The 15148-nt window shown below is 36.6% G+C and overlaps 1 protein-coding gene across 1 annotated transcript; it reads left to right on the top strand.

The window, feature by feature from the left end:
• The first annotated feature begins 22 nt into the window (after positions 1–22).
• LOC137386923 (inactive hydroxysteroid dehydrogenase-like protein 1) lies at positions 23–14538 on the top strand. The gene is made up of 7 exons (XM_068073151.1): positions 23–234; positions 8045–8167; positions 8834–9003; positions 9236–9280; positions 10141–10257; positions 11823–12050; positions 13871–14538. The coding sequence occupies exons 1-7, from the start codon at positions 27–29 to the stop codon at positions 13976–13978; spliced, it is 999 nt and encodes a 332-aa protein (XP_067929252.1). The 5' UTR covers positions 23–26; the 3' UTR covers positions 13979–14538.
• Positions 14539–15148: the final 610 nt, after the last annotated feature.

A 15148-nucleotide genomic window follows, 5' to 3' on the forward strand; every position in this document is an offset into this window, starting at 1 on the left:
TTTGTTAGGTGTGTCATGCTTCCGGTATGAATGCCGACAGTTTTCAAGTGTTTATCAATTACCTTTCGGATGAATTGAAATCAATAAACGATGCCTTTGCATTTGTTGGAATATATCTTATATCACGAAAGTTACTTACAAGTGCATTAGTTTTGTCGGACTTTACTAAAACGTACATAATTTCTAGAGTTGGTTCTCGTGATATCGCCAAATTATACGGCGGTAAATGGGCAGGTAAGAATAAGTCGATCAGCAATTTAATTTCCTCAAATAATTTTTTGACTTTTTAAATGCCACTTAGACGACTCACAGTGTGATGAGTTATTTAAATGTAAACATACTAGCAACTGGCGTTTTGGGAGTCACGCAGTACCAAACTGCATGACTCTTCAATCTCACAAACTGCATGACTCTTCAATCCGCCTCAAATAAAGCTGCTGGCATATACAACCTTTTGTCGGCCTAAACTGGAATTTACATTAGAGGTGTGGGACCCCAGCCTGAAATCTCTTATTCAATCACTTGAGCTGATACAAAACAAGGGTCTGGGGAGGGGGGAGAGGGTGTTACCCAAAAGAAGGAATTGTTGAGACTTAATTCATTGCAGAATCGTAGAAAAATTCAGAGGGTCAAGACCTTTCATAACATAATACAGTTTGAAAACGCCTCTTTCTAAAAACTTGATGATTTTCTTGAGCAATGTTTTAATGATGAATGTACTGGCATTCGCACAAAATGTCAGGGCCAGCCAATAGCTATCTCATCTAACCCAAATGCGTATTTTAACAGTTTTATAGTAGAAACAACCAGATAAATGCGAATATTTTAGTTGATACTTCTACGAGTCTGAGGGTCTCCACTTTCACCTACGGGTGGTCTAGGGACTCTATCCTAACTTGAACTCACCATAGTATCTACTACTCCTTAATGATACACTTGGCAAAAACGCATTAAAATTAGAGGCAAACAATAATACATAGGCCAATGAGTTAGAATATAGATTGCTCATACACGACCAGCCAAACATCTGCTATTTTCAATAAAAGTTGGATTGAGAATGATGGCGACGCAAAATGTTGGACATCCATCTCCATCCAGTTGTCAAATGATAAGAAATTGTCTTTTGCCCCGTTGTTTATTGTTAAGGTTATTGTCATCCTTGTGCACTGTTCCGCTTATATCTTTATATTGGTACCAACAGCTGGTACTGCTTCACCAATTTTGAGGCGTATCACTTTTCTGTTTCTTTTGGCAAACAACCTTTGAATGTCTTGTAAATGTCATGTATGCGGTGCAAATGTATATATCAGTTAATCCAAGTTAACCTCTGGATTAGTCTTTATTGCAAACTAGAGTGAATGAGAACAGAAACATACATGGCTAACCAGTTAGGTGGTGTAGCAGCAACTGTCACTAATTACCGTAAGTTTTAGCATTCAAATCGAAAGCTTCATGCAACATTTCAAGCTTGAAATTTATCCTTGACTTATACAGTGATTACATTTTTCATGACATGTATTCTAGTAAAATTCAGGATTCACAAAGCCATCGCAAATCAAAATTACATAATATAACATATAAGGATTTGTGGCGGAAGCGTGCCTGCCTAGCTGACTTCAGGGCTAAGAACTCGATCGAGGCTCGGTAGGAGGCGCTGTATGTGCTTTTTCTTGTTAGGCTTCGTTCACTTTTCTCATTATTTTACATTCGGTTTTCTCGGTGGTCCGGGCGTCCTCAATGGTGACTGAGCCTTCTCCTGTGGCCGGAAGGCTCGGGCCCGGTGGTGGTGGCCAGAAGGTCAATCACCGCTGCCCTGGTCACGGCCCTCTGCCATTATAATAGTAAAATATTAGCAGTCATATTCAACATGAGATCCCATTTCCAACACAGATCCCAAAGTCTAATTCTTCACTATTCAAATTGTCATCGCTAGTATTCTCTTCTGGAATAACGTGTTTTTTTTAATTTAAAGGTTGACTTGCAACAAAATTCACATTACCCTTATTTGATATGAAAAGATTCACCATGTCTTACTCTGTTGTGTTGTAGGTGCAAAATATGTGGAAATGTGATTACAAGCTCTTAAAAGCTCAAAAACGAATAAAAAATCGCAGCCACACGAGACCGCTGTAGTTTGGATTCCCTTTCCAAAACGGCTCAAATGTGATGTAGTTGTGAGAGATGGTTTCTGTTTACACTTTCTTGCAACCTTATTCGTCGAAATATTTTCACAAATATACTTCACGCATTCAATAAAACTATGTCTATTGATGTTACGCGTCTATTTTATCGTCATCGTAATGCTGTCACTTTTAGCACTGATATCTTATAACTTACCGTAAAAAATTGTTAAACTTTTTAACCTTTCCTCGAATGAGTACATATCATTGTCTGATAATCATGACGAGCCTGTTGGTCACCTGTGATAATCGAAAAGTGCTGCAAAAATTATTTGCGAAGTATTGGGTCACATGATCAGATTACGACTTGACGATTGAATAATGCCGAAACAAAACTGTAAAGTAGCGAGCATATATATTTGATACGGGGTCTTCGGTAAAACCCGAAGTGTTTGTCATAAACTAGTACTACGATAAGTGTTATATCGAGCTTTGTATTGGCCTTTCAATTCATGGGAGAATATACGTGACAAAACGATAACCAAATTTCGTAGTTACGTCATCGAAATAAAGAGATTCCAATCTACGGCGGCTTTTCATTTTTGAGCTTTTAAGAGCTTGTAATCACATTTCCACATATTTGGCACTTACAACGCAACAGAGTGAGACATGGTGAATCTTTTGATACCAAATAACTGTAATGTGAATTTTGTTGCAAGTCAACCTTTAATGCTTTCTTCGTAGTATCAGACTACAAGCCCACATTTTGGTAATCCATTTTACACATCTACGGCCATTCATCTTTTTTTGTACATAGATCACAATTCTTGACAGAAATCTGTGTTGCGGTGTTGCTTTTCTGTTAAATACATATAATCAGAGGTGGCAGTTTCATTTTATTGGTGAGGTGGGCCAATACAATAGTGAAGTGCTGTTTTTCCTGCCCAGGGTCTTCACCAAAACTGCCTTCACTCATTCTTTTTTAATGGTTGTATTGCCGATGGCATCAAAAACATGGGCATTTTTTCTGATGGCGTTTCGAAATGCAATTTCTTCAGCTACACATCGCCCGCCTTTGATGCCGATTGAACTAATAGTGATCAAGCTATTCCAGCCAGAAAAGGGGGTTGACTTATATGGCAGGTACGTGTCAAACAGGTACACCTTGACTTATATGCCAGGTTGACTTGCATGCCAGAATCTATGCTACTCTAAGCATACAATGCTGAGTCAGAATGCCTCCTGCATTGAACCTCTAAAGGAAAGTGATTGTGCAATGAAATGGCAGTAGGTCTACTCAAGCCATGAGTATAAACATTGATAAAATTTAAATACGTTTCATACCTTTAACACATTTTGTGTTAAAGGTTACGCACTAGGTATCATAAATCTGCCACTGGAGATTTTGATGAGTTTGGTTGAACTCATTGTCCACTATTGTCTTTGAATATCAATTTGTCATTGGCTATTTTACTCTTCAGCTGTAGTCCCACTTGCAACTAGTTACCATGACGTTTTCAAACACCTCTGTCAGTTCGTACAGAAATCAACAATCGTACATATCAACAAGTCTATTGATCACTTTCCCTGGAAGTTTGAAACCCACTTAACTTCTGACTTGCAGTTTCTTGTATACACCAATGAGTCCACATTGTACAGAAATAGTTTAGTAGACATTTCAGATTTATCCGCAAGCTTAGATTGATCAGCTATCTCTACTTTTACATGTATTTAACGCTTCAGCTGAAAATTTCCAGTCTACATTTGGATATGACTGTATGTGTCTGTATGTAGTGAGAAACCTCTGAAGAGCTGCTTTTATAGTCTTCCCTCTAGTGCAATGCTTTTCAACATAGCGCTTCAATGACCGGACAAACTTAAGCTTCACCATATGACGCTGAGGGAATGATGGGAATGTGATTTGTTTGACGCCATACATGGTACAGAACTCATCAAACTTTTTGGAGACGAACTGTGGCCCATTGTCTATCAATATAGTTTGAGAGGTTTGATAGTTAACCGTTTGGTGAATGGTTAAACAGTTTAACTAGCCATGTTGACTGAAGGGAGTTTGCACAAAACACTTGTGACATTTTAACAAAATTCTATCATGTACAATGATAGGATACTTGGCTTGAAACTGTATCTACACGCAGAGCACTGAAGTAGTGTAGAACTGTGCAGCTAAAATATCTTCATTGCCAATTGTATATAAGTTGTATTCTCACAGTACATGTATTAGTGCACTGAACCAAATGTACAGTGCACCCCGGGTTACGGTTTCCATGTTATACAGTTTGTTTATTTAACATCTGGAACACTATGATTTGTCACCCCCGCCATACAACATTTTTTCGCCATACGATATCAACAAAAATTCTCTCAAAGTTTAAATTTGGCAGTCGGTTTGCTGAATATGTCGGAATAATAAAGATGTAAATATGCTATTTGTCAAAATTCTTCCCACTATGCATGAAAAAGAAATAATGCTCGCTCTCAGTTCGGCATGCTTCTTCGTGTGTTGTAAATGCTTGATATTGTGTAAGTGAAACAAATATTAGTGAAAATACAAACGAAAGTGTAAATCTATTGTGCATTTTAGCGTTTAATATAATATTTATTATAAATTTAATTCATTATACATATATAACTATATAACTACATATATAATTTTAATTCGTTAACCATGAGTCCTAGGTTTGACAACGACTTTAAAAGAAGTATAAAAATGATTACCATTTCAACTAAGCTAGAGTTATTAGGTTAACTATAAGTTAAATATAGTTGCTAAGGTTAATATACTAATTTGTTACTAATTTATAGTAAGTACAGTAGGTATATATAATTTTGACTAATACCAACACAGGAGCGAATTAACTAGAGTTGCCCCGATTCTAAATTTACCAGCCGATTTAGAAACCGATCCGATATACCGATTCTTATTGAAAAATAATCTGATTCCGATACCAATTCAGATCTTTTGTGTTCATAGATAATTGTTCATTTTATTATATAAATATTAATGGATTTATTTGTTTGTATTTATTTATTGTTGTTAATGAAAACACCAACAACGTTAGCAGCACTTGTGAAAGAACACCGGTTTTTTAATTTTTAGTAAGACCTGTAATGGTTCACTCAAAAGAACTAACTCACCAAATGATCTGTAGGACCATAATTATTTAGACAAACTTCAAAAGACAATGTGTAAATAAATACTATAATAGAAGAGAAGATCAAATTACATTCACAACACAACCAAACGAGAACAACCCAACAAACAAGCTATGTATTGTCAGGATCAAGAGAAAGATAGTTTAAATTAAATTACTGCTTAAATTACTTTCGTAATGCTAGTAAACCGAAATATTACACTGCATTCTTGTTTCTCTTTGTTATCTTGTTCGGGATTGGCTGTAATAAATTCCATCGCTGTAATTGGGAAATAACACATTTTGTGATCACGTCCTGACTAAAGCAAAAAGGTTCCACAGCTGTGTTGATGTTGATCACCCTATAGACATGAAATAAAGAGTGTGGATTCATTAGATAAAAGTAAGGAACTTGCAGTTGATGATCTTTATCAGTGTAGCATTCTAAAATACTCTTTTTGCTCAATAGTTGATCTGTAAAACGTATCTGAAGTTTCAGATTTTTTAAGAAAAGTTTGGCCGATACCGATTCAAATACTTAACACCTAATTAATTCATAGGGTTTGATAACAAATTTTCTTTGATAGCCTTTAGGGAATATCAGCAATTACATAAAAACAATTACAGAAGGTTTAATGCAAAATATATCACCTTTACATGTATGATAATATTAGTGTAGTTCATTGTAGTGTCTTAAAACTGACCCGAGCTGCTGTTTTTATAGATCCTTCATCTTGGGCATAATCATTTATTTAATCTCTATTTGTGGCGGTGCTTGTATTTTAAAGTGATTTAAATTTGTCTGAAGGAAATTAAGTTGAGTCCTAGTTGCAACAACGGCAACTTTTCTTGACATGTTTCACATGCCCTGGTGTGCCATCTAAACATATGCGCTTAGACAAAGCATTGGGGCTCTCCAATGTTTACTGCTTTGTACAGAGGGGGCAGGTTTTACCCACATTTTCTCACTAATGATGTGATAGCTTTCACCAGTTTCATCAGCCAGTCATTTGTTGACAGCAAACATCCACCATTCTTACTACAAAGATTAACTGGAGGGGTTGGAATTTTTCTTTCTATACTTTCCAGAAGTCAAAAGTGGCAACTCTTTCTCTGCAAATCGTTTTGGTTGTCCTCTGGTTCTATTGCAAACATTTTTGAGTCATCAGCTAACTGTTCATCAGTTGCCTACATGAACGCTGCTGAGTTCTTCTACAACCTCCTTATCAAACTTCTCTTTCTCTCTCATAATACTTTGTAGCTGGGCAACAATGTTTGCCGGGGACTTCATCTGCAAGTGTCACCGGTCAACCATAATGGGCGGTTATAGGTCCAGCATCGACAAAAATGACTAAATTATATTTATGAATCACACTAATTGCAGCTTGGCACCAATTCTGCTCCTGACCAGGTTTTCTAAGAAAGGTTTTCGACTCTGAGAGCATATCCTATTGGTTGGCTTATCACACACTTTGTCACACTCTGTAAGGACATTTATGCCTAAACTGAATTAATGTAGATTTTGCAGATAAACACTAATCAAAATGTTAAATAGAGAAATGATGAACGAACAGGATATAGATTTTATTAATAACAAATTTTTTATATCGTGCAGTAAATTGTAACTTGAAAAAAGGTGAAATAAAAGTAAAAATTACCAGGAAAGGGAGTAGTTGGAGTTTTAGCTTCAAAAGCAAACACATTTGAAGATATGTACAACATTACTGCAGATATCTTCCAGCATGGCTTCTTTTTTGTTTGGTTGTTAAATGTTTTCTTTTACATTGATTGAGCCATTTATCATTTTATACTAATTAAACTTTATAGAGCTTGTCGCATAAAATGCTAAAAATTGGACTAGCAGTTTTTTAAATCCAAAAGTTGCGTCTGTAACAGTGCACAGACTGCAGTTTTACATCTGTATTGGTGTTTATTCACATTTGATTGGGCCAAGGGTTGATTCACAGCTTCTATAGAGTTCACAAGCTCATCCAGTTTGGTTTTCCATATCAGCGCCACATATTGCATTTTTATTTCATTTAGTTGGTACATTTAGAATGCGAACTCTATAGTAATTCTAGTAACATAATGTAGTAGGCTTACTTCTTTATTATAAATAATGCCAGGTACACTTTTTCGCCACTCCTGGAGAATGGTTCCATTCAAATGGATGTGCGGCTAAGTTTGACGGTTCACTTGTTGAAGTTTCCTGCGACTTACTATGGAGTATCGAGAGTGTGAAATGCTTTTGTTAAATACCTTTGTTTGGCATTTTTACTGCATTGTGTTTTGTCTTTGAGTTGTAATTTAAATTTAAGGTTCATTTTCTTTTTCATTGAATTGGGAGTTAATGATTGATGGTTAATTCGATGGATGAGAGTTTACCGATTGACTGCCTTTCTGCAGATAGTCGAAAACACATTTTCTGTAATTTTATAGTCAAACTGAAAAGAATATGATCCTTATCATGGTTTAATAACTGATGCGTCTGATATTATGCTGTATTCAGTCATTCGCATCCATGTTATCAGAAGTATGAGTTGCAAACTTTAAATTGCCAGTAGTAAGTTAAATCTTGTAAATCCTATGTTACTGTTCTATTTAAGACAATTCCCAATTATAAATATAAGTGCAAACCCTTATGTGTCAAAAAGCATAATCTGTGCTGTCACAAGTTGGAATGGTGCCTGCTGTCAATTATAGCTGGCTGGAGAGATCAGGGCGTGAAATGTGACTCAATTAGGTTCTTCAACTATGTAGCAATGCTTGCAGTGGTAACTGGTAGTTCAGATGGAATTGGCAAGGCTTACGCTGAGCAGCTTGCTCTAAGAGGAATGAACCTCGTGTTGATCAGCAGAGATGCAAATAAACTACAGAACACTGCTATTCAGATAAGTACGTGGCACTTACTGTAACAGCATTATGTCACTCGTCTTTTATTTCCATTGTTTGTAACCGTGAGTCTGTGCTCGTCATAACCCATTTGCTAATCGTTTTTATTTAGTCACAAGTTTTTAAACATATCTACAAATAATTAATAAATTGATGTTGTGTTTTTGCTTTCAGCTGTTTAAAACAAGAGATTAGTTGGAAGAATAGTACAATGCTTCCCTTTACAAGTAATTTCTGAAAGTGAATACGAATTGACTTGCATTCTGAATTTAGTCCTTTTTGTTCATAAAAATACCTTCAAAGGCTGTCGACTCTGGTAAGGTTTGGGATTCTTTCATCTCCTCAATGATTGGCTTATTTCTTTCTCACAACATTATTATTATTATTATTGTGGAGTGAAAAAATATACTGCTTCAGAATATAATTAGTTGAACATTATTGTAGTAAATAAAAATATTTGCGTTATTTCCTGCTCCATCTTTAGTTATGTAGACAGTTGTCTCTTATTCCATTCTATTAAGAATTTGTTAATTTGTTAAAGCCATTTGACTGATAGGGTGTCAGGTGTCAGGTATATGGCCATTGGTGTGAGAACGGTTTTGCTTAGATCTCATATTATGACCTATTTCATGATTCTCACCATTTTACCAAATTTTGCTTTGTCTTCAGATGAAAGGTTTGGAGTGCAAGTGGATTTCATCGCCCTCACATTTGACGGAGATGAGACAAAGTACACAGAACTGAAAGAAGAACTCGATTCTAAGGACATCGCCATTCTGGTTAACAATGTCGGAGTCATGTACGATTATCCGCAGTACTTCCTCGATGTCTCTGTTGAGGTAAGTACATTAGTTTGCCTGCAACACGTATCTTTATGTGTTCAGCTCGCTAATAACTGCGGTGGGAGGAATTTAGAAATATGTGTAGGCTTCCCTTTGCCCATCACATCAGTTCATGGCCTCTTTTTGTTGAAGCTGTTTCATCTCTGGACTAGACGTGTCTGTGTATTATCATCGGCTTAGTACACTAGACTGTATCCTTAGGTAGCTGTTATGTTTGGTTGTGTTTTAGAAACTTTGGCAGATGGTGAACGTCAACATAGCGGCGACAACTATGGTGAGTTTTACTAGACTAAGCTTTCAGGAGAAGAAAATCTACAAATGTTGTATATTGTCAAAGAATAAATAGATATTCAAGAATTATTTGTGATATTGTTATTGCTTGAAAGTATCACTTGTAAAAGGCATCATTACAGCATGTTCAAGCGTCTGAATCTTACAGTTTTCTGCTTTCATTCTTTTGTTTCACTCTGTTGTTTCACTCTATTGTTTCACTCTATTGTTTCATTCTATTGTTTCACCAGAGCATTTCCAGCCGATTATAAAATACTGATCATTTTCTGCTCACTTTGCCACGAGTCTTACTTAATTTAACAGAAGCTGCCGGCACACTTCGTCTCTCCTTTCACAATTTAAAAATGAACTTATACAAAATTCTAATAGATTTAAATCAGAAATTAACAATATTTTTCTATCATTTGTGATTTTTTACATTTGAGGTGATCTGACTTCCAAGATGTTTCACGATTTAAATCGACAAAACCTGATCACTGTTAAAACCCTTAGAAGCAAAATATGTGCCAAATGATGTCACTAGTTGCGCATCTACCTGCCTCTTTCAGTTATGATATCGGCCATTTTGTTTAAGTTTCAGCGTTACGCGTCTTTATTCTGTCGGATTATTTGCCGAAATGTAACCATAGATATCATAATCGCGCTTTCACTTGAATCTTAACTAGGATCTCATTCAAACTATTACGCCTTGACTGGGTCTACAATACAAAGACACAAACTATATCAAGTTGAAGCTTGATGTCTTGGCTTTTTATTGATATAATTTTCATTGGCATCATTTCAATGGTGTAAGTTCACCTTTAATGGACATACTTGTGTATCTTTGTCTTCCTTCCCTTGCAGATGACTCACATTGTCTTGCCACAGATGGTTGAGAGAGGGAAGGGAGCTATTGTGAATATTGCTGCCGGCAGCTGTTCTCGGCCGACGCCGCAGTTAGCTGTTTACGCTGCCACCAAGGTGAGTCCTATACTCTTAGACCATATTACCTTGCCATCTGTTATATGTTGTCAAACCTCGACCTATCAAGCTGACCTGTTTCGATATTTGGTTTGTACATCTATGTCTAAGCCATCATATGGTGTAGCTGCTATTTGTAGAATAGTAAATTGCACTTGGCTTTATTTGTTCCACTGCTCAAAAGCTTGATGATAAATGTTTCAGGTAATTGTAAGATTAAAACCAATTATTTTATATAGCTATCTGTGAGTTAAACCAATGAGAAACTAAATATATGAAGTAATAATATATGAAGAGGCTTTTATTGTCACTTCGCATGTTGTTAGTGACAGGCCAATTGAGGCGTTACTTCGGTACACAAGAGACGGACAATGTGTAGGTGGAGGTGTTGATAGGGATGCAGAGCTAGCCTAGCTTAAACTATGTGTGCTTTAAATCACTATAATTTATTTGTATTTTATTGCTTTTATATTTGACCTTTTTTAAATTTAATTTTTAATTATTATGTCTAGGTCTTTCACTCGCTTCACACTTTCTTTCCTCATCACTTTCTTATCTGCGATAACTGACAGTTTTAAATATTTTTAAGGAATTGATCTGGAAATGCCTTCTCAGGTTATTCGATAATTTTCCTTTCAATTCTAAATAATGTCTTACATTTTTCCCCACTTGTACCACCCATACTATTCTTCGTGGATTCATCAAAAACCGCTATGAAGCACTGTTCAAGGTTATTTGAGCACCGTTGAATTAAACTATGTGAAGGAAAACTGCTTGCATGTTTACTGAGTGACAATGTTTTTAAAAGCATCAGGCGTCCAGAAAATGTTTGCTCAAACATTTGCGGATGTACGAAATGACATTGAAAATGACATAAGACATTTCCAATGTCTTATGTCAAAAACTTTGATGTTGAGATGGTCATAAGTCGAGGTTTGATTGTATAGCATTTTACAAGGGATTCTCAAGGGTTTGTCAATGAGAAGATTCCTTATTGAGCTACAAATTAGGAACATCGTACAAGGCACAAGCCACTAATATATTTTCAGCGAGTCACGTGAAGGACACAGAGCTGCTCTTATTGTAAATGTAGGACATTGCTCATTTCTGATGGAATGTTGAAGCTTCGAAACTTTTGCCATTTGTTCCCGACTACCGGCAATTCAATCTTTTAAAAAATTGCACTTAGTTATTGAAAAAGATTTTATGTAAACCAGTATGGAGCAGTATTCACTGTTATTCGTTTACTTTTATGTCTTTTACTTTTCTTTTTATTCTGCACGCTTTAAAACTCTCAGTCCAGAAGCACTCCTGAAAATATTTCTTCTCACGGGACTCGCACTGTTGCTTGCACTAAATTGACCTGCTCCTTAACTGGCTATCTGACAATAATATCAGTGTCCTGGTTATAAAAATCCTCTTGAACTCGCATGTGGCTCTCTAGAGATCAAGGTTTTCAATCTTTGTTGGTAATTTCATGTCATATGTATTAATGCTATCATATTATAGAACTTCTGATAAATTTTTTGTTATCCCTGATACTCCTTGTCAAGCATGTTTTCTAGGCATACATCGACCTGTTTTCACGTTCCCTCCAGTATGAATACTCCTCTAGAGGTATCACCGTGCAATGCCTCATGCCATTCTACGTCGGGGCACGTATGCAGCGCTTCAATCGGGCTTGGCGTAGCCCTAGTAGTTTTATTCCAAGTGCTGAACGTTATGCCAGGCACGCTGTACAGACACTCGGCTACAGCCAGAGAACCAATGGCTATTGGCTGCACACAATACAGGTTAGTCAGCTTCTTACGTAGTCACTCTTCATGAATCTAAATGCTGGTTCACACTGTATCGAAGCTGTCCTCTTATTGATTATTCGCCATGTATGTGCACCGTAAACCCTTAGCAACGTTGAAATAATCTAGATACTTCGGGAAGATTGCAGCCATCAAACTTTTCTGATACTTCACTGATTGGCAATCGCGGGTTGCTTGACATAAATTTTCTTTCATGACTGTTGCTGCAGGATTAGTACCATACTTTTTGGACTATTAGCTGCTACTTTTTTCTGATGATTTGAGCCATGCGGCTTATATAAGGGTGCGGCTATTTTGTGACTTATTCTTTCACCGCTAAGGCGCATTAACCAGATTCTCCGGTTAGTGCGCCCGGTTAGCGGTGAAAGAAAATACGAAACAATGCCTAACAGTACTGTTCTGTTAGGCACTAGGTTAAAAAGCGTCGGTTAATACGAAACAATGCCGTTAGGCACTGTTCCGTTTTAAACAGCAAAGTTGCTGCTGTGTTAACAAGCACTGTCCTGAGTTCTGCGGACTTTACAAAGGTGCGGCCTATGTATTGTTTTATTATCGTTTTTTTGGAAAATAAAGCAGATGCGGCTTATATAGGGGTGCGGTTTACAGTCCGAAAAGTACGGTAATACATTATCTAAAGAGAGCGATATGTAATAGATTACATCGAAAAGGTGATATCTAAATACTACACAGGCAGGGTGATATGTAATACATTTCATAAACAGGGTTGTATGTAATACATTACATAAAACTCTGTCTATGAAAAGTATTACTTTGACAAGGTGATATGTGATACATTTAATATATAGGGTTGTATGTAATACATTACATAGGTTTATAGTCCGAAAAGTGCGGTATTTTATCATCTTCGTGACAGTATATAATGAGAACGCTATGCCGCGAACTATATGCTGATGTAAACGTGGATTGGTTTATGATAGAGTGAACATTCTTATCATAGAGTGAACATTCTTATCACAGATGGTCGCCGAAGTATTGTGGGATTAACACTGACATTCAGCGATTTAGTGTAAATCAGCCCTAAGGATACTGTCTTGTTCCGTTGATGTAAGTCCTGTAACACATCTGCCCAATTGTCAGATTGGACAAGGCAAGGGACTGACTTCATTGTCAGATATTCTTACATTGCAGCCAAAGTTCTAACTGTATTTGGGGGTACGTTTTAGCCTTGAAGTTCTATTTTAACTTGGCCAAAGCTATGCATACTATTCTCACATGTAGCGCATTTGAATTTTAGCATCAATGTAGCGTACTGTAAGAAAGTTTATTTGCCCGCAAAGCAATTTTGCTAACAGTAAGTAAAGATTGTTCCAGCAAATCACCAAGTTTCCGGATGCAGTGATATACTGAGGAATGATTCATCGATGGATTAATTCACATCAGCAATTTGAATTTACCTATGGATCACCACTGCACTCTTTATAGTATATCCATATTTTTGGACATCTATCATGGATTGTAATGACAAAACTGGCATCACACAGATAATTTTATTGTTAACACTAGTTTTCTAAACTTTACATCCTGGAATGCACCTTTCCTACTAAAATCTCTTTGCTATCGGTCATTAACTATGTTTTGACACTTTCGCCATACGTGGACTAACATTTATCTATGAACATTCATTGAATTGGTCAACTATAATTGCACGATTGGATTTTTGGTGCACCTGTTCCTCTTTGACCTGGTTTGAATGTTAAGGAAATTTGCAGAGATACTTGACAGCATCAATAATGTCCGATTTCATTACTCTATTTTTGGCAGTGACTCTATTATAGGGTTGGATTGCACATATTCTCCCTGAATGGCTTTGGGTATCTGGGGCTAACCGCCTGAACAATGCACTACGGAGGCAAGCACAAGAGAGAGTAAGAAGAAATCACTAATTTTTCAAAAGCATAACCCATGACACGACTGGCTGCAATATAATGCCAAAGACATGAGAAATAGACATACACCTCTAGCATCACATTATGGTAGCTGTTTTCACAAGATGGCCTGTAGTACTACTTGCTGTTACTAGCTACTGTTACAAGCAAATATCAATCTTCAACACAAGTTTTGCTGTGCTGTTAGGTCATGCAATTAGAATAGGAAAGTTTATTTTTGCACCATTTAGTAACGTTCACTTATAAAATCATGTTTTGCGTGTAATTGTCTTATCCTGCTCAACATATGGCACATCCAAATGATTCCCAGCCATCTTTTCTACTTTAATCTGTCTTTTTATAACTTTATTTCTTGTACGTACGCTTTGGATGTTTTTTCTCTGTGATTATGTTGTGACTGATGGAAGTCTGTTAGATGCAATTAGAGCTCGAGTGGCTTGAACTACAATCATATCTAATATAATCTTAAAGATTGATATAAGTTATTGATTTTAGTTGAAGCGTCTTGCTAGAGATCTTCGTGTAGAACTTAGATTTGTATGATTGTGGCTATAAATAAAGATTCCCGTGAGCTTTGTAAACATCAACAAATTACAACCATATAATATAAAGAGTTGTCAGCTCTTTTCCTAACATTCAGTAAGATGCATTAAAAAACAAATTTTCAGTTTGCTGTTAGGGATGACCTCTAAACATCTATCTACTTTTGCTGACAAAAGGTTCGGTAAAGAGCACATGTATGTCTCTAATAATAATAGGCATTTTGTTGCAATACCTGCATCACTGCACTACATAACATGTTTATAATAATGCGATGATCTCCAGGCTGCATCTGTACCACTTGTTACAGAGAAACACTTGCTAATGAAAGTCTCTTAGCTATATGACACATTCTATCTGCTGTACCTGCGCCACTTGTCAGAAAAACTCATTCACTAGGACACGTCTTTAATAATGTGGGCCATTCTATGGTTGTACCTACCTACCTATGGTTGTCAGGGAGAACCACTTCCTCATGCATGCAGATGGAGCTATTTGACTTGTAAATATGTGTCTGGTCAGCCGCTTGACTGGAAAACTAGTAGCGGGCTAGTAGTACAGATAAGATCACAGCATGAGCCTTCACATGAAAAAGCTTCCTCGCTATAAAATGTACCAAATGTACCA

Source organism: Watersipora subatra, chromosome 2 (assembly GCF_963576615.1).
Source record: "Watersipora subatra chromosome 2, tzWatSuba1.1, whole genome shotgun sequence".
Classification (NCBI taxonomy): domain Eukaryota; kingdom Metazoa; phylum Bryozoa; class Gymnolaemata; order Cheilostomatida; family Watersiporidae; genus Watersipora; species Watersipora subatra.

Bases quoted from the DNA above. Each gene is read 5' to 3' on its own strand.
- LOC137386923 (XM_068073151.1), top strand. From the start codon at position 27: ATGAATGCCGACAGTTTTCAAGTGTTTATCAATTACCTTTCGGATGAA. The intron at 9,281-10,140 runs GTGAGTTTTACT...CTTCCCTTGCAG, and splicing joins ACATAGCGGCGACAACTATG to ATGACTCACATTGTCTTGCC. The intron at 10,258-11,822 runs GTGAGTCCTATA...CATGTTTTCTAG, and splicing joins CTGTTTACGCTGCCACCAAG to GCATACATCGACCTGTTTTC.